We start from the raw sequence: 20,395 nt of genomic DNA, 5'->3' as shown, positions 1-20,395 counted from the left end.
AGTCTCTTCAAGACTGCAGATACTTGGTGAATTCTTATCCATTCTGCTATTCTCTTTTAAGTGGAGCATTTGGGACATTTATATTCAACAGTAGTAATGAAATGTGTGGTTACCATTCTATTCATTGTGCTAATTATTGCCTGAATACCTTGGCTTTTTGTTTCCACTGTTTTTTTCTTTTAATTTTTTATTCCATTTTAGGTTTTGGGGTACATGTGCAGAACGTGCAAGACAGTTGCATAGGTACACACATGGCAGTGTGTTTTGCTTCCTTTCTCCCCTTCACCCACATTTGTCATTTTTCCCCAGGATATCCCTCCCCAGCTCCCCCCCCGCCGCTGCCCCTCCCCTATTCCCCCCAATAGACCCCAGTGCTTAGTACTCCCCTCCCTGTGTCCATGTGTTCTCATTTTTCATCACCCTCCTATGAGTGAGAATATGCGGTATTTCATTTTCTGTTCTTGTGTCAGTTAGCTGAGAATGATGTTCTCCAGATTCATCCATGTCCCTACAAAAGACACGAACTCATTATTTCTGATTGCTGCATAATATTCCATGGTGTATATGTGCCACATTTTCCCAATCCAGTCTATCATCGATGGGCATTTGGTTGGTTCCAGGTCTTTGCTATTGTAAACAGTGCTGCAATGAACATTCCTGTGCATGTGTCCTTATAGTAGAACGATTTATAGTCCTTTGGATATATACTCAGTAATGGGATTGCTAGGTCAAATGGAATTTCTATTTCTAAGGCCTTGAGAAATCGCCACACTGTCTTCCACAATGGTTGAACTAATTTACACTCCCACCAACAGTGTAAAAGTGTTCCTTTTTCTCCACATCCTCTCCAACATCTGTTGTCTCCAGATTTTTTAATGATCGCCATTCTAACTGGCGTGACATGGTATCTCAATGTGGTTTTGATTTGCATCTCTCTAATGACCAGTGATGATGAGCATTTTTTCATAGGATTATTGCCCTCAGGTATGTCTTCTTTTGTAAAGTGTCTGTTCATATCCTTTGCCAATTTTTGAATGGGCCTGTTTGTTTTTTTCCTGTAAATCTGTTTGAGTTCTTTGTAAATTCTGGATATCAGCCCTTTGTCAGATGGGTAAACTGCAAAAATTTTTTCCCATTCTGTTGGTTGCCAATTCACTCTAGTGACTGTTTCTTTTGCCGTGCAGAAGCTGTGGAGTTTCATTAGGTCCCATTTGTCTATTTTGGCTTTTGTTGCCAATGCTTTTGGTGTTTTGGTCATGAAGTCCTTGCCTACTCCTATGTCCTGGATTTTGCCTAGATTTTCTTCTAGGGTTTTTATGGTGCCAGGTCTTATGTTTAAGTCTTTAATCCATCTGGAGTTAATTTTAGTGTAAGGTGTCAGGAAGGGGTCCAGTTTCTTCTTTCTGCACATGGCTAGCCAGTTTTCCCAACACCATTTATTAAACAGGGAATTCTTTCCCCATTGCTTGTTTTTGTCAGGTTTATCCAAGATTGTATGGTTGTAGATATGCTGTTTTGCCTCCGATGCCTCTCTTCTGTTCCATTGGTCTATATCTCTATTTTGGTACCAGTACCATGCTGTTTTGATTACTGTAGCCTTGCAGTATAGTTCGAAATCCGGTAGTGTGATGCCCCCCGCTGTGTTCTTTTTGCTTAGAATTGACTTGGCTAGCAAGGCTCTCTTTCGGTTCCATATGAAGTTCATGGTGGTTTTTTCCAGTTCTGTGAAGAATGTCAATGGTAGCTTGATGGGGATAGCATTGATTCTGTAAATTACTTTGGGCAGTATAGCCATTTTCACCATATTAATTCTTCTTAACCATGAACATGGAATGTTTCTCCATCTGTTTGTGTCCTCTCTTATTTTGTTGAGCAGTGGTTTGTAGTTTTCCTTGAAGAGGTCCCTTACGTTCCCTGTGAGTTGTATTCCTAGGTATTTTATTCTTTTTGTAGCAATTGTGAATGGCAGTTCGTTCTTGATTTCACTTTCTTTAAGTCTGTTATTGGTGTAGAGGAATGCTTGTGATTTTTGCACATTGATTTTATATCCTGAAACTTTGCTGAAGTTGCTTATCAGTTTCAGGATTTTTTGGGCTGAGGCGATGGGGTCTTCTAGGTATACTATCATGTCATCTGCAAATAGAGACAATTTGGCTTCCACCTTTCCTATTTGAATACCCTTTATTTCTTTTTCTTGCCTGATTGCTCTGGCTAGAACTTCCAGAACTATATTGAATAGGAGTGGTGAAGGAGGGTATCCTTGTCTAGTGCCAGATTTCAAAGGGAATGCTTCCAGTTTTTGCCCATTCAGTATGATATTGGCTGTTGGTTTGTCGTAAATAGCTTTTATTACTTTGAGATACGTTCCGTCAATACCGAGTATATTGAGGGTTTTTAGCATAAAGGGCTGTTGAATTTTGTCGAAAGCCTTCTCTGCATCAATTGAGATAATCATGTGGTTTTTGTTTTTGGTTCTGTTTATGTGGTGAATTACGTTTACAGACTTGCGTATGCTGAACCAGCCTTGCATCCCTGGGATGAATCCTACTTGATCATGATGGATAAGTTTTTCGATTTGCTGTTGCAATTGGCTTGCCAATATTTTATTGAAGATTTTTGCATCTATGTTCATCATGGATATTGGCCAGAAGTTTTCTTTTCTTGTTGGGTCTCTGCTGGGTTTTGGTATCAGGATGATGTTGGTCTCATAAAATGATTTGGGAAGGATTCCCTCTTTGTGGATTATTTGGAATAGTTTCAGAAGGAATGGTACCAGCTCCTCTTTGTGTGTCTGGTAGAATTCAGCTGTGAACCTATCTGGACCTGGGCTTTTTTTGTGTGGTTGGCTCTTAATTGCTGCCTCGACTTCTGACCTTGTTACTGGTCTAGTCATAGTTTCAGCTTCCTCCTGGTTTAGGCTTAGGAGGACACAAGGGTCCAGGAATTTATCCATTTCTTCCAGGTTTACTAGTTTATGTGCATAGAGTTATTTGTAATATTCTCTGATGATGGTTTGAATTTCTGTGGAATCTGTGATGGTTTCCCCTTTATCATTTTTTATTGCATCTATTTGGCTGTTCTCTCTTTTCTTTTTTATCAATCTGGCTATTGGTCTATTTTGTTGATCTTTTCAAAAAACCAGCTCTTGGATTTATTGATTTTTTTTGAAGAACTTTTCGTGTCTCTATCTCCTTCAGTTCTGCTCTGATCTTAGTTATTTCTTGTCTTCTGCTAGGTTTTGAGTTTTTTTGATCTTGCTCCTCTAGCTCCTTCAATTTTGACGATAGGGTGTCAATTTTGGATCTCTCCATTCTCCTCAAATGGGCACTTATTGCTATATATTTTCCTCTAGAGACTGCTTTAAATGTGTCCCAGAGATTCTGGCATGTTGGGTCTTCGTTCTCATTGGTTTTGAAGAACTTCTTTATTTCTGTCTTCATTTCATTGTTTATCCAGTCAACATTCAAGAGCCAGTTGTTCAGTTTCCATGAGGCTGTGTGGTTCTGAGTTGGTTTCTGAATTCTGAGTTCTAACTTGATTGCACTATGGTCTGAGAGACTGTTTGTTATGATTTCAGTTGTTTTGCATTTGCTGAGGAGTGCTTTACTTCCAATTATGTGGTCAATTTTAGAGTAGGTGTGATGTGGTGCTGAGAAGAATGTATATTCTGTGGATTTGGGGCGGAGAGTTCTGTAAATGTCTATCAGGTTTGCTTGTTCCCGGTCTGAGTTCAAGCCCTGGATATCCTTGTTGATTTTCTGTCTGGTTGATCTGTCTAATATTGACAGCGGAGTGTTAAAGTCTCCTACTATTATTGTGTGGGAGTCTAAGTCTCTTTGTAAGTCATTAAGAACTTGCCTTATGTATCTGGGTGCTCCTGTATTGGGTCGATATATGTTTAGGATCAATAGCTCTTCTTGTTGTATCGATCCTTTTACCATTATGTAATGACCATCTTTGTCTCTTTTGATCTTTGTTGCTTTAAAGTCTGTTTTATCAGAGATGAGAACTGCAACTCCTGCTTTTTTTTTTTTTTTTTGCTCTCCATTTGCTTGGTAAATCTTCCTCCATCCCTTTATTTTGAGCCTTTGTGTATCTTTGCATGTGAGATGGGTTTCCTGGATACAGCACACTGATGGGTTTTGTTTTTTTATCCAGTTTGCCAGTCTGTGTCTTTTGATTGGTGCATTTAGTCCATTTACATTTAGGGTTAATATTGTTATGTGTGAATTTGATACTGCCATTTTGATGCTAGCTGGCTGTTTTGCCCGTTAGTTGATGTAGATTCCTCATTATGTTGATGCTCTTTAGCGTTTAGTATGATTTTGGAATGGCTGGTACTGGTTGTTCCTTTCTATGTGTAGTGCCTCTTTCAGGAGCTCTTGTAAAGCAGGCCTGGTGGTGACAAAATCTCTGAGTACTCGCTTGTTCGCAAAGGATTTTATTTTTCCTTCACTTATGCAGCTCCGTTTGGCTGGATATGAAATTCTGGGTTGAAAGTTCTTTTCTTTAAGGATGTTGAATATCGGCCCCCACTCTCTTCTGGCTTGTAGAGTTTCTGCCGAGAGATCTGCGGTGAGTCTGATGGCCTTCCCTTTTGGGTGACCCGACCTTTTTCTCTGGCTGCCCTTAGTATTTTCTCCTTCGTTTCAACCCTGTTGAATCTGACGATTATGTGCCTTGGGGTTGCTCTTCTTGCGGAATATCTTTGAGGTGTTCTCTGTATTTCCTGAATTTGAGAGTTGGCCTGCCTTGCTAGGTGGGGGAAATTTTCCTGGATAATATCCTGAAGAGTATTTTCCAGCTTGAATTCATTCTCTTCGTCCCCTTCTGGTACGCCTATCAAACGTAGGTTAGGTCTCTTCACATAGTCCCACATTTCTTGGAGACTCTGTTCATTCCTTTTTGCGCTTTTTTCTCTGATCTTGGTTTCTCATTTTATTTCATTGAGTTTATCTTCGACTTCTGATATTCTTTCTTCTGCTTGGTCAATTCGGCTGTAGAAACTTGTGCATGCTTCGTGAAGTTCTCGTATTGTGTTTTTCAGCTCCTTCAATTCATTCATATTCCTAAGTTATCCATTCTTGTTATCATTTCCTCGAATCTTTTTTCAAGGTTCTTAGTTTCTTTGCATTGATTTAGAACATGTTCTTTTAGCTCACAGAAGTTTCTCATTACCCACCTTCTGAAGTCTAATTCCGTCATTTCGTCACAGTCATTCTCCGTCCAGCTTTGTTTCCTTGCTGGTGAGGAGTTTTGGTCCTTTCTAGGAGGCGAGGTGTTCTGGTTTCGGGTGTTTTCCTCCTTGTTGCGCTGGTTTCTTCCCATCTTTGTGGATTTATCCACCTGTTGTCTGCGTAGTTGCTGACTTTTCGATTGGGTCTCTGAGTGGACGCCCAGATTGTTGATGATGAGGTCTTTCTGTTACTTGGTTTTCCTTCTACCAGTCTAGCCCCTCTGCTGTACGACTGCTGAGGTCCATTCCAGGCCCTGCTTGTCTGGGGTACACCTGTAGCAGCTGCGGAACTGTGAGGGATGCTACCAGCTTCTTCTTCTGCTATCTGTGTCCGAGAATGGTGCCCGCCTAATGTCAGTCTGATCAGTCCTTTTTGAGGTGACTCTGGATATACAGGGTTCAGGGAGCTGCTTGAGGAGACAGTCTGTACTTTATAGGAGCTCAAGTGCTGAGCTGTGAGCTCCGTTGTTCATTCAGGGCTGTTAGGCAGGTGCGTTTAATTCTGCTGCAGCAGAACTCTTAGAACTCCTTTTTTTCCTCAGATGCTCTGTCTCGGGGGGTTGGGGCTTTCTTTATGAGTGTCCGTGGCACTATCCTGCCCAGCTAGGAGGCAGTCTAGTCACTATTTGCCTGCCGAGGCTCCGCCCTGCTGATGTGGTGTGGGCCCTGCTGCCACCAGCTCCACCCTGCAGCAGAGTCTCTGTTATGGTGTGTTGCATCGGCAACGGCAGGCTGCGTCAGCAATGGGAGTGTACCTCCGTAGGGGCAGACATCCTCGGTAATGGCGAACACCCCTCCCCCACCGAGCTGCACTATCCTGGGTTCAGCTGTGCTGGTAGTGAAACTCTCCACCTGGAGGGTTTCGAGTTGCTGTTTTTTTTTGTCCCTGTGGGGGTGAAACCCGCCGAGCCCGCTCGCCTGGCTCCCTGCCTCAGAGCGCCTTTCTTTTTTTTTTTTTAAGTTGAACAGATGGCTCTATCCCAGGTGTTTCGGTCGCCCGTTGTTAGAGCACCGGGATCTGTGTGATTTCCCGTGCAGCTAGCCACTGCGCTGGCTGCAGTGATTGTTATTGCTATTCTGGGTCTAGCCACCCACCAGAGCTACTGGGCTTTGGGTTTGTACTGGGGAGGGTCTGCAAAGAGTCCTGTGATGTGATCTGTCTTCGGGGTCTCAGCTGTGAATACAAGCACCTGCTCGGGTTGAGGTAGCTAAAGAGTGAAGTGGACTCTGTGAGAGTCCTTGGTTGTAGTTTTGTTTAGTGCACTGGTTTTATTGAATGCTGGTTATGCTGACAGTGAAGCTGTCATGTGAACAGACTCAGGACCCCTGGTTAGTGTGGATGTTACAGGCAGTGGAATTAGCTGTTGTTTTCTCCTTCCTTGGGGCAGGATTGTTCTGTTATGAATTGCTGTAATGATTTGTGTTGGTTGGCCTCTAGCCATGAGGTGGCACTTTCAAGAGGGCATCAGCTACAGTAGTATGGGTGGATACAAAGTTGCCCTAAGGTCACCTAAATAAATATTTGTGCTTCTCAAGTGATGGGTGGGGCCACAGAGCTGCTACAAGTTTAGGTCTTTGGCTATAAGGGCAGGTAAAGAAAGACTATCAGGTGGGGGCAGGGTTAGGCGTGTTAGAGCTCAGAGTCTCCTTTGATGGGGCTGCCTGTGGCCAAATGTGGAAGATGAAAGGGGTGGTTTCAGGCCAATGGAGTTAGGTTTCAAGGAAGATTATGGCAGCCTCTGCTGCTGCTCTTACTGAAACTATTCCTGAAGACAAAGAATGGGGAAATCCTCCGTACATCATTCTATGAAGCCAGTATCACCCTAATACCAAAAGCAAGAATGAACATAACCAAAAAAAAAAGTATCGACTAATATCCCTGATGAATTTAGAGGTAAAAATACTCCAAAAAAATTTAGCTAACCACATTCACCAGCATATCAAAAAGATAATCCATCATGGTCGAGTGAGTTTTACAGCAGAGATGCAGGGATGCTTTAACATGCACAGGTCAAAAAAATTTGATACACCAGTTAAACAAAATTAAAACAAAAATAAAATGATCACCTCAATAGATGCAGAAAAAGCTTTTGACAAAATCCGGCATCCTTTTATGATCAAAACCCTCAGCAAAATCAGCACAGAAGAGACATATCTTAAAGTAATAAAGCTATCTATATGACAAACCCACAGCCAACATTACACTGAATGGGGAAAAGTTGAAAGCATTCCCCCTGAGAATTGAAACAAGACAGGGATGGCCACTGTCACCACTTCTATTCAACACAGTACGAGAAGTCCTAGCCAGAGCAATCAGAAAATAGAAATGAATCAAGGGTATCTATGTTGGTAAGAGGAAGTCAAACTGTCATTGCTTGCTGATGATATGATCATATACCTAGGACACCCTCAAGATTCATCCAGAAAACTCCTAGATTTGATACACGAATTCAGTAAAGTTTCAGGATACAAAATCAATGGATACAAACCAGTAGCACTGCTATACACCAACAGCAACCAAGCTGACAAAGAGATCAACAACTCAACTCTTTTTACAATAGCTGCAAAAACAAAATAAAATACTTAGGAATATGCCTAAACAAGAAGGTGAAAAACAAGGAAAACTAAACACTGCTGAAAGAAATAATAGATGACACAAACAAATGAAAACATATTCAATGCTCATGGATGGCTAGAATCCACATTGTGATAATGACCATAATGCCAAAAGAAATCTACAAATTCAACACAATTCCCATCAAGACACCATCATTATTCTTCACAGAACTAGAAAAAACAATCCTAAAATTCACATGGAACCAAAAATGAGCTTGCATAGCCAAAATAAGACTAAGCAAAAAGAACAAATCTGGAGGGACCACATTATCCAACTTCAAACTATACTATAAGGACTATATGGTCACCAAAACAGTATTGTATCGGTCATAAAAACAGGTACATGGACCAATAGAACAGAATAGAGAACCCAGAAATAAAGTCAAATATTGACACTCAGCTGATCTTTGAGAGAGCAAACTAAAGCATGAAGTGGGGAAAGGACACCCTATCCAACAAATGGTGCTGGGACAATTGGCAAGCCACACATAGAAAAATGAAACTGGATCCTTATCTCTCACCTTACACAAAAATCAACTCAAGATGGATCAGAGACTTAAATCTAAGACCTGAAACCATAAAAATTCTGGAAGGTAACATCAGAAAAACCCTTCTAGACATTGAGACTTCATGAGCTGAAAAGAATCTAAAAGGAAACACAACAGAAACAAAAATAAATAGATGGGACCTAATTGAACTAAAAAACTTCTGCACAGCAAAAAAAATAATCAGCAGAGTTAACAGACAACCCATAAAGTGGGATAAAACATTCATCAACTGTGCATCTGAGGAAGGACTAATATCAAGAATCTACGATGAACTCAAGTCAGCAAGACAAAAAAAATCCCATAAAAAAGTGAAACGTAGACTAAGGACATGAATAGATGATTCTCAAAAGGAGATACACAACCAGGTGTGATGGCTCATGCCTGTAATCCCAGCATTTTGGGAGGCTGAGGTGGGCAGATCACCTGAGATCAGGAGTTTGAGACCAGCCTGGCCAACATGGTGAAACCCTGTCTCTACTAAAAATACAAAAACTAGCCAGGCATGGTGGCAGGTGTCTCTAATCCCAGCTACTGGGGAGGCAGGAGAATCACTACAACCCAGGAGACAGAGGTTGTAGTAAGCCGAAATTGCATCACTGCACTCCAGCCTGGGAGACGAGAGCAAGACTTCGTCTCAAAAAAAAAAAAAAAAGATATACAAATGGTCGACAATCATATGGAAAAAACCTCAACATCATCAATTATGAGGGAAATGCAAACCAAAACCACAATGTAATACCACCTTACTCCTACGAGAATGGCCATTAATTAAAAAATAAAAAAGTAATAGATGTTGGTATGGATGTGGTGTAAAGGGAACACTTTTACATTGCTGGTGGAAATATAAAGTAGTACAACCACTGTGGAAAATAGTATGGAGATTCCTTAAAGAACTAAAAGTAGATCTACCATCTGATCCAGCAATCCCACTAGTGGGTATCTACCCAGAGGAAACAGAAGTCATGATATGAAAAGACACTTGCACATGCATGTTTATAGCAGCCCCATTTGTAATTGCAAAAATATGGAAACAGCCAAAAGGACAACAATCAACAAGTGGGTAAAGAAAATGTGGTATGGCCGGGTGCGGTGGCTCACGACTGTAATCCCAGCACTTTGGGAGGCTGAGGCGGGTGGATCACGAGGTCAAGAGATTGAGACTATCCTGGTTAACATGGTGAAACCCCGTCTCTACTAAAAAATACAAAAAATTAGCTGGCCATGGTGGCAGGTGCCTGTAATCCCAGCTACTCAGGAGGCTGAGGCAGGAGAATTGCCTGAACCCAGGAGGTGGAGGTTGTGGTGAGCCGAGATCTCGCCATTGCACTCCAGCCTGGGGAACAAGAGCGAAACTCCGTCTCAAAAAAAAAAAAAAAAATGTGGTATGTATGTGTGAGTGTGTGTATATATTTATACTACTCAGACATAAAAAGGAACAAAATAATGGCATTCACAGCAACCTAGATGGAATCAGAGACAGTTATTCTAAGTGAAGTAACTCAGGAATGGAAAACCAAACATTGTACGTTCTCATTTATAAGTGGGAGCTAAGCTATGAGGATGCAAAGTCGTAAGAATGATACAATGGACTCTGGGGACTTGGTGGGAAGAGTGAGAGGGGTGAGGGATAAAAGACTACACAGTGGGTAGAGTGGACACTGGGTTGGGTGATAGATGCACCAAAATCTCAGAAATCACCGCTAAAGAATCTATCCATGTAACCAAATACCATCTGTTCTCCAAAAACTGTTGAGATAAAAAAGATAAAATAAAGCTATTCTAAATGTTCCTTTAAAAAAATCTCGGCAGGCACAGTGGCTCACGCCTGTAATCCCAGCACTTTGGGAGGCCGTGGTGAGCGGATCATGAGGTCAGGAGATTGAGACCATCCTGGCCAACATGGTGAAACCCCATCTCTACAAAAATCCAAAAATTAGCTGGGCGTGGTGGTACATGCCTGGTACATGCCTGTAATCCCTGCTGCTCGGGAGGCTGAGGTAAGAGAATCACTTGAACCCGGGAGGCAGAGGTTGCAGTGACCCGAGATCATGCCACTGCATTCCAGCCTGGTGACAGAGTGAGACTCTGTCTCAAAACAAAACAAAAAAATCTTCTCTTAGCCATAATAATATGGAAATTTGCTTACAGTTACAAAGTAACAGAAAACAAAACAAAACAAAACAAAAACATTAGTTTCTCAGTACCTTAGCCAGTATTGCAAAAGACTTAAAATGTGGTCTGCAATTCAGCTCATAGTAGAGATTGTAATTCCAAAATTTAATTTCTAAAGTTGTAATCAGCAACAAAAACATTGCAATAGATATGAGAAACATTAAAAGGCAATTCTGTCATTGACTACTTATTAATTTACAACTTAGTTGATTAAAATTTAAACAATTTTGGCCAGGCATGGTGGCATATGCCTGTAGTCCCAGCCACTTAGGAGGCTGAGCCACAAAAATCCCTTGAACCTAGGACGAAGAGGTTGCAGTGAGCCAAAACTGCACCACTGCATTCCAGCCCGGGTGACAAACCGGGACTCTGTCTCAAAAAAATAAAATAAAATAAATGAATAAATAAAATTAAAATAATTGGTATGCTTTCTGGTGACCGGTAGTAAAATGATTGTTTTAAAAATTTCAAATAAATGTATTCAAATACAAAAAAATGAAATGTAAAATGGTAAAGCTGTTTTGGAAAAGTCTGGCAGTTCTTCAAAAGTTAAACATAGAGAACAACATGAGTCAGCAATTCCACTCCTAGGTGTATATATACAAGTGAAAACATATGTCCATATAAAAACTTGTACAGGGATGTTCACAGTAGCATGATGAATTAGTAAAATACTAATACATGCTTGGTATTTTATTAATTTTTATTTCCAAATAATATTTCATTCGCCTTAGTTTTCAAGGTTCATCTATGAGCCTTGGAACAGAATAGAGAACCTAGAAATAAGCCAAATACCTACAGTCAGCTGATCTTGGATAAAGCAAGGCTCACAGAAGACCCTTGAAAACACCATGCTAAGTGAAAGCATCCTGCCACACAGAAGCACTTCTTGAATGATTCCGTTTATATGAAATGTCCAGAACAGGCATGACCAGAGCTGGGAGATGGATAAGAGAGGTGATGGTTAAAGAATGTAAGGGTTTTATTGGGCTGACTAAATTGTTCAAAAATCAACTGGGGGCCTGGCATACTGGCTCAAACCTGTAATTCCGGCTCTCTGGGGGGCTGAGATGGGAGGATCGCTTGAGGTCAGGAACTGGAGACTAGCCCAGGCAATGTAGCAAGATCTCAGCTCTACTAAAAATAAAAATAAATTAGCCAGATATGGTGGTGTGTGCCTGTCGTCCTAGCTGCTCAGGAGGCTGAGATGGGAGAATCGCTTGAGCCCAGGAGTTTGAGGTTACCGTGAGCTAAGATCATGCCACCTGCACTCCAGTCTGAGTGGCAGAGTGAAAGCTGGTCTCAAAAAAATAAAAGTAAATAAAAATTTAAAAATAAAGATGATTGAGGTGATGGTTGCACACTTCTGTGAATATACTAATAACAAGCTTTAAAATGTTTAAATATGTCTATTATATGGTATAAAGTATATCTTAATAAAGCTATTTATTAAAAATAATTATACTATGGAATGGCTCTTAAACAAATAAATATTTAAAGATATAAGCAAAACTGAAAGAGTAAGAGCCACTCTTGTACCTTCGGAATGTAATTTTTAAAGTGAGAAGTGGATGTAACATGTTCTAGTATAAAGCTACTTACTGTCTTTCCATGCTGGCTATTTCCTGATTATCATCTTTAACCTATAAAGGCATAAAAAGGAAGCAGTATTTTAAAAAATAACTCATATTAAGGCAATCTTAAAGACAATTTCCTTCCACAGAACATTGTACAAAAGTGTCAAATCCAGTTTCTTTCTTGAAATCTAATTTTTAAGACTTCAACCTTTGAAGTTAAAGGGAACGGCACCAAGCAACCATTCAAAGATTCTATCGCTTTTCCTCAAAGTAAGGGTAGTAACTGATATACCTACCCTCCAGGCACCATCAGGCCAGCACAACCTCAGGCCTGGATAAGTTGATACAAACATCTAGGATTTCTGAGATTCCCCCACACTCTCCCACAAGGTAAGGTTGCTAGATTGAGCAAGCGCAGCTTAATTTGAATTTCAGATAGTGAGTATCTTTTAGGGGATATATGTACCATGTAACATTTGGAATATCCATATCACTCATAAACAATGAATAATTTTTCTATATAGATATAGATATATATGTCTGAAAGATTATTCATTGCTTATCTGGAATTCAAATTTAGGTAGCCATTCTATATTTTATGTGGTAGCTATACCACAAGATCACTCCTCCTCAGCCTTCAATGATTTCTTTCCAACGAACCACACCGGTTCTAGATGTTAGTACCTTTCTGGAATGATTCTAATAATTAAATAGTCCCTGAATTGATCCCTACATTTCTTCTAAATGCACTGGGCTTGATCTAAGTCTAGGGAGAAAGGAGTCCCTGACTGGGCATGTGCCCAAATATATGTGGAGTTCTCCTGAGGCCGTAATAGAATGTGTCAGGATAAACAGCACGCTAATTATAATTTAAAGTTAAGCTAAAGCCACCCTTGGGGTGCTAAGATAGCTACTAAATACATGTTACATGTGACATGACTTTAGGACATATGATAATTTCATAGGAAATGTTAATACCATTCTTTTCGTGGAGGTACTAATAATAACAACCACAAAAAGTCATCAGCCGGCTGGGCGCAGTGGCTCACGCCTGTAATCCCAGCACTTTGGGAAGCCCAGGCGGGCTGATCACGAGGTCAAGAGATCGAGACCATCCTGGCCGACACGGTGAAATCCCGTCTCTACAAAAATACAAAAATTAGCTGGGCGTGGTGGCCCGCACCTGTAGTCCCAGCTACTCAAGAGGCTGAGGCAAGAGAATTGCTTGAACCCGGGAGGCGGAGGTTGCAGTGAGCTGAGATTGCACCACTGCACTCCAGACTGGTGCCTGGCGATGGAGCGAGACTGTCTCAAAAAAAAAAAAGGCATCAGCCTTGGGATACACCATTTTCTAAATACAAGTTTTTGCCCAATACAAATAATAAAACATATCTCCAAAAAAATTATCTTAATATTTAATGACCAATAAAGAAGAGTGTCAACTATGTCTAACAAGGAAACGTTAGCTTTACTTAAGTTAGTATGAAATACTTGATTAAGAAAATCTAGGCTGGGTGCCTATAATACCAACACTTGGAGAGGCTGAAGAAGGAGCGCTGCTTGAGGCCAGGAGTTTGAGACCAGCCTAGGCAACACAACAAAACTCCATCTCTACAAAAAATAAAAATAAAAAATTGGTGTGGTGGCGCATGCCTACAGTCCCAGCTACTCGGGAGGCTAAGGTGGAGGATTGCTTGAGCCCAGCAGCTCAAGGCTACAGTGAGCTATGATTGTGAAGGAATGTGTTGCCTTTACAGGTCGACAAGGGGGTGTAGTTTTAAGGGTAAGAACTTCCCAGCACCATGCCCCACTCCCATCTCTCTCCATCTGGGAGATTTAACGGTTTATGTTTAAATTTCACAGGCACAGGAAGAAACTGAGTCAATCACCCCAGCGGAAGTTTAAAGGAACTCCTTTCATTGGCCAGAGGAACTTGGGGAGGTGGGAATTTCTCCCAGGATAAATCCCCCTGCTCCTTCATCCACACCAGATTTCCAGCTCCGCTCCACATAGTGGGAGCTCTCTTTCCCTTCCTGGATTTCCCCTCTGGGGTCCCCTTCTACCCAGTGTGGAAGCTGTCTTTCCTTTCCTGGATTCTATCTTTCCGGATTCTCTCCCTCAGTGTGAGGGGAGTTTTCCTTCTCTGGTTTTCTCCCGCTGAGAACTCTTCTCACTCAGTGTGAGAGCGGCTTTTCTTTCTCTCATTCAGTGCATGAGAAACTAGCTGTTTCTCGCTCCTCCTCCTTTTTCTCTCTCTACCTAAATAAATCACTTTTCTGAAACACGTCTGGGTTCTGGTATTTATTGCACAAGCACACTGCGCCGTGGTCTCCTCTCTCATTCTTGAGAGAGCGACAGACCAAGAACCTGGAGAAACATTCTCTCGGGGAAGCTGAGGGCTTCCCTGAACCCCTGAACCCCAACAACTGCACCACTATGCTGCAGCCTGGGTGACATAGTGAGACCCTGCATTAAAAAAAAAAAAGAAAAAAAAAAAAAAAAAAGGAAATCTAGATTAAAAAGTTACTTCTTCACATAAACCATTTTTAGACATAAACTTAGTAGCTTGTGGTTGAATTCATATCCCGTAAATAAAACAGAATCAACACATGTACCAAAACCAGACATCTTAAAATAAGTATGTTTTCTTTACCCACCTGCTTAAGTAATTTCTCTCTCTCTTCTATTGGAGACCCTATGCTTTTGTCTTCTGCAATCATTTGATCTCGATGGGACTCCAGCTCATAAAGTTTTTCATGTAGCAATACAGCCTCCTGTTTCACCTGGGAGTGAGCTATTTCCTAAAGGAAAACAAGAAGGGAAATTTTTAATTAGTATTTTATCAATAATTATTTTCAAATAGGTTTCAATTTATAAGAATAGGGGGTAAATTTAAACTACCCAGCATCTTTAAATACAGACAACAAATGCCATTAGTACTCAATAATGCTACAAAGCACATTCCTAAACTGGAAATATAAAAATAAACCCTGTATATTTTAATAAGCTATTTTCAGTCTAAGGTTCACAAGAAGTCGACAGCCTTAGTTTATTTTCTACATATAAGATCTGAATAAATATAGGAAACTGTACCAATGGGAGAATAAAGAAAATGTCACAACATATGTACAACTTTATTTTTTATTTATTTATTTATTTTTATTAATACAAACAATCCCATAGCATTTATTGACATCTTGTAATAACATAAGGGCAAGCAAAACAATATGAATAAATGTTCACACTGGACAAAGGACATCTAAAAACAAAATGTATCCTTCTCAACCATTTCTCACTTCACTGATCATTTCTAGTTGGAGACACTTTGCAGCAGAGTAATATTATCTCCTTTTAGCATGATCCGACCCAGTTGTTTCCTTGACTTTGTTTTAGAATGAATCTCTTCTGCATCATCTAATACGAGGTTCATATACTCATCAAAACCAATGATACAGCCTTCTATTCGCATATTCACTTGCTCATAGAGCCACACCTGAATCTGCGATCTATTTGTAAGTATGAGGTTGATGGGCTGCACCATAACCTTCTGCACTTTCTGGCCCTGGCCATGGTACGCCATGGTGGAATTTCACAAGGAGCACACTCGCACGCTGCCTCTGATAGCAACTTCCGGAATCATGTACAACTTTAAACACAATGTCTGATTCAAAGTCCATAGAAGTGTTGTAGAGAACATATTTTCCCCTAAATAGGTCTTAACATGTATTTTTCCACAATGTTGTGGGTAGAATTGTGTCTGCTGAAAAAGGTAAGGTGGAGTCTTAACATCATAAACCTGTCAATCTGACCATTATTTGGAAATAGGCTCTTTGCATATTTAGTCACATTAAGATGAGGTCATTAGGGTGGGCCCTAATCCAATATGATGGTGCCCTTTATAAGAAGAGTACAGACACAACAGGAGAATTCCACGTTATGACTCAGGCAAAGCCTAGAGTGATGCATCTGCAAATCAAGCAACATCAAGGGCTGATGGACACCATTAGAAGCTAGGAAGAAGCAGAGCAATATTCTTTCTAGAGTCTCATAGAGGAAGCATGTTCTGCTGACACTTTGATTTCAGACTACCAGGCTCTGGAACTGTGAGAAAATGTGTTTGTTTGTTTTAAGCCACCCAGTTTGTGATATCCTGTTAGAGAAGCATTAGGAAATTAACACATGTAATAACAGTTATCGTGTACTCAGCACTATCCTACCTTCCACAAAGAAAAAATAAGGATGTGACAAAAATATTATTAGATAACAAAAAAGCTAGGAATGGTGGTGATGATGATTAAAATGACATTTGAAACTCTTGTTTACTGAGCACCTGTTCTATGTCAGACACTATGCTACATGTTATTTATATGCTATCTCTCATATCCAAAGTGATACTCTACAAGATAGCACTATCATCTCCATTTTACAGATGAGGAAACTGAGGATCTGACATGTAAATAACTTTTCAAAGTTAACAAATACATAGAGTTAACAGTGACATTTGAAACCAGACCTAGAGCATGAACAAGACCAATTTTTTTTTTTTTCTTGAGACAGAGTCTCACCCTTGTCTCCCAGGCTAGAGTGCAGTGGCAACATGTCAGCTCACTGCAACCTCCACCTCCAGGGTTCAAACGATTCTCCTGCCTCAACCTCCCGAGTAGCTGGGATTACAGGCACCTGCCACCACACCCGGCTAATTTTTGTACTTTTAGTAGAGACGGGGTTTCACCATATTGGTCAGGCTGGTCTCAAACTCCTGACCTTAAGTGATCTGCCCGCCTCAGCATCCCGAAGTGTTGGGATTACAGGCGTGAGTTACCGTGCCTGGCTGAACAAGACCAAATTTTTAAGAGGGAAGATCTCTTCTTTTTTAAAAGTATGAAAGAAAAAAAATCTCAAAAAAAGAAACAAGTAGACAAGAATTTTTGAAAATCCATAAGCAATGGATTATATATATAGTTCAAATAATAGATTAGGCATCAGATAACATAAAGAAAGGCATGATAAAAAATACATATAGAATTTTATGCTATCCTTTTTCATAGTATCTTTTCCTTTCTGCCTAACAATCCTCCAGATGTATTTGAATTGCATCTTGATAAAACTATTCTGGAAGACTTCAGCTCACGCCTTCACCTGATTTTTTTCCCCACTCTTGTGAACTAAGTAAGCATAACCAAATACACTGTAAAGCAGTGAGCATAAAGTATTCAATAAATACCAGTTGACTGACCACTATCTGAAACAATATTTTCTTGAAGAACAAGTCATAAATAAATAAATAAATAAATAAATAAATAAATAAATAAAATTAATCTGAGCTGGGCACGGTGGTTCGCGTCTGCAATCCAAGCACTTTGGGAGGCTGAGGCGGGCAAATCATGAGGTCAGGAATTTGAGACCAGCCTGGCCAACATGGTGAAATCCCGTCTCTACTAAAAATACAAAAACTAGCCAAGTGTGGCGATACACACCTATAATCACAGCTACTCAGGAGGCTGAGGAAGGAGAATTGCTTGAACCTGGGAGGCAGAGGTTGCAGTGAGCCGAGATTGTACCACTGCACTCCAGCCTGGGCAAAGGAGCAAAACTTCATCCCCCCTCAAAAAAAGAAATCTGGCAAAAGTTAAATAGAATTAGTGACTTATGTTATCTCAATTTGCAAATATTGTTTTTGGTTTTTTGGTTTTTTTTTTTTTGAGACAGTGTCATTCTGTTGCCCAGGCTGGAATGCAGACATGGGATCTCAGCTCACTGCAACCTCTGCCTACCGGGTTCAAGAGATTCTCCTGTCTCAGCCTCCTGAGTAGCTGGAACCACAGGCGCGTGCCATCACACCTGGATAATTTTTTGTTTCACCATGTTAGCCAGGATGGTCTCAATCTTCTGACCTCGTGATCCTCCCACCTCCGCCTCCCAAAGTGCTGAGATTACAGGCGTGAATCACCATGCCTGGCCAAATATTGTGTATTTTTAAAACTCTTTGTTATTTTAGGCATAAATCTACTGACATCAAAGAAGAGTGGCATCAGTACAAAAAGTAAATCTAAGTTTATAGCTTATGCTTCTTCCTGTGGAAACTAAATTCACAAGTGAAATAAGACTTGACTCACACCTACCCCAAAAGGGAACAGTGAAGAGTTCAGCAAGCTAGTTGTATTAATACTAAATGTGGTCCTTTTTTCTTTAGGCATTTTTCCATCACCAGAGATCCAAGGAAATAAAAATGAAGTGCATTTATAGATGGACAATCAAACACAGAAAACTACCTATTTTTAATGAAATAACTTTCAATAGCAAATTCTCAAAAGAATTAATTACAAAATATTCATTTCTTTTGCAAGCTAGGCTGTTAGCAATCTGTCCATCTACAACAGTTCCTAATACTATCATCATGGTATACACCTGAATCCTCAGGAAATCAGGAAAGGGAGGCAAGATCTGAGGTACAGACAGTATACTTAAATGCCAAAAATATGAAAAAGGAGTTCACGGAAAAAGAAATTCATTGGCCAAAGATGACATAAACAGATACTCAACTTTACGCGTAAACACGTGAAAATTAAAATAAGTTAGTAATTTTTACCTATCAAACTAGCTAAAATTGGAAAAGCCAGGTAATATTTGCTGTCCGTGAATGCAGGGGAAATAAGCTTTCACATTGAAGGCAATTTGGCAATCTTACAACATTTTTAAAGTGTATACCTTTTGACCCATTGTGAGAATTCAATATTCTGAAATACTAATGCAACTTTGCATAAAATGTATGCTTTCACTGAAGTATTGTTTATAATCCCAGAAAACTATAAACAATCTGTTCATTTACAAGGCTGTGTTATAATTATACAACATAATATAGTAATTTAAAATAATGAGGGGGTTCTCTAAGAACTGATATAAACAGGCACTGAAGATATCATGTTAGGGTGAAAAAAACCTACAGATAGCATAGCAAGTATGAATCCCACTTGAGGTTTTCCAAACTGTAAAATCAAGATGGATTTAGAACTTTGTGGGGATTACATGAATATGATGCTGATATGTGTTAAGAGCTCAAAAAAGCATAGAGTAACACTTGATAATGTCTTTCCGGTAGTTCTATCAGGAAAGAAGGACACAAAACAGACATTTTTACTTTCATCTTGTTCAACTATTTTTAAACCATAAGCACATTTTGTTTTGTGAATTAAAACTTGTTTTAAATAAATGAATAAGAAAACAAACGCAAGTTTGTTTTTTTTTAAGTCACAGAAACTTTTATTGTAAAGGAATGAGCTGCAGCAAAGGTAAAGCACAGCTATCTCCTGACAAATGCAAGTTTTTACATCCTTAAAGAGATGAACTCGTGTTCATGTCTCTCCTTCTTCCTTTGTTTTTAGTCTCCTGGGTATGTGTCTTTAAATTGCCATTAGAAGTTGAGCACAATGCCTCATGCCTGTAATCCCAGCACTTTGGGAAGCCAAGGCAGGAGCATCACTTGAGGCCGGAAGCTGCAGACCAGCCATAGCAAGACCCCATCTTTACAAAAAGTAAAATAAAAAGTAGCCAGGTTCCTGCCTAAAGTCCTAGCTACTTGGGAAGATGTGGAGGGAGGATCCCTTGAGCCCAGGAACTTGAATTTATAGTGAGCTATGATCATGTCACTAAACTCTGGCCTGAGTGACAGGGAAGGACCCTGTCTCAAAAAAAAAAAAAAAAAAAATTAATTGACATTGGATTTTGCATGTCCCAGATAGGGCAGAATGATTTGTTTTATGCATAGTAGGTCCTGAATAACTGAATCTAATTTCTTACCATACTAGGATCTTTATGGTCCAGAATAGGAAGAAAAAGTATTAAACTCCTATTAGTAAACTGCCAGATAAATATGTACTTGAATGAGTTATATTAATATACTTGGCTGAATTAACATTTTTGGTTGAGTAGTATGAGAACCCTTATTTGATTTTATACTTACAGCTTCCAGGCTCTCTTTTTTCATGTTCTGTGAATCCAGTTGTTGTTGAAGTGTATCTAATTCCTAAGTGGAAAAAAAAAAGCAAACCTAAATACAAATTACATTAAGACTAATTTGTTGTAGTTGGGAGAAGGGGGGTGAAGAAAAAATAATAATTTGTTTCTCTATTTCTCAACATTTCAAATATAGATGTGACAAAGTAAACTTTCTAAGTATCTTCACGGTATCTTGCATTTTGAATAGAATTTATTAACACTTCATTATTTCCACTTTTCCCAACTTCTTT

The 20,395-nt window shown here is 39.8% G+C and overlaps 1 protein-coding gene and 1 pseudogene across 5 annotated transcripts in view; both read right to left on the bottom strand.

Annotated features, from left to right (window-relative positions):
* The window catches only part of IFT74 (intraflagellar transport 74), a 109,478-nt gene that overhangs the window by 39,094 nt on the left and 49,989 nt on the right, over positions 1–20,395 (bottom strand). For all 4 annotated transcript variants that reach the window (XM_054256903.2, XM_002742991.5, XM_054256906.2 and 1 more), the window contains 3 exons: positions 20,110–20,172; positions 14,807–14,950; positions 12,175–12,215 (listed from right to left, as the gene is read on the bottom strand). In XM_054256903.2, the coding sequence (XP_054112878.1) occupies positions 12,175–12,215; positions 14,807–14,950; positions 20,110–20,172 (248 nt within the window). The remainder of the gene's footprint in view (positions 1–12,174; positions 12,216–14,806; positions 14,951–20,109; positions 20,173–20,395) is intronic.
* Positions 15,277–15,787, bottom strand: LOC100405665 (small nuclear ribonucleoprotein E pseudogene; annotated as a pseudogene). The gene has a single exon (XR_013534647.1). The product of XR_013534647.1 is annotated as a small nuclear ribonucleoprotein E pseudogene (transcript).

Source organism: Callithrix jacchus, chromosome 1 (genome assembly GCF_049354715.1).
Source record: "Callithrix jacchus isolate 240 chromosome 1, calJac240_pri, whole genome shotgun sequence".
Classification (NCBI taxonomy): domain Eukaryota; kingdom Metazoa; phylum Chordata; class Mammalia; order Primates; family Cebidae; genus Callithrix; species Callithrix jacchus.
Note: the sequence above shows the minus strand (reverse complement) of the source record. Positions and strands in the feature narration are given on the sequence as shown.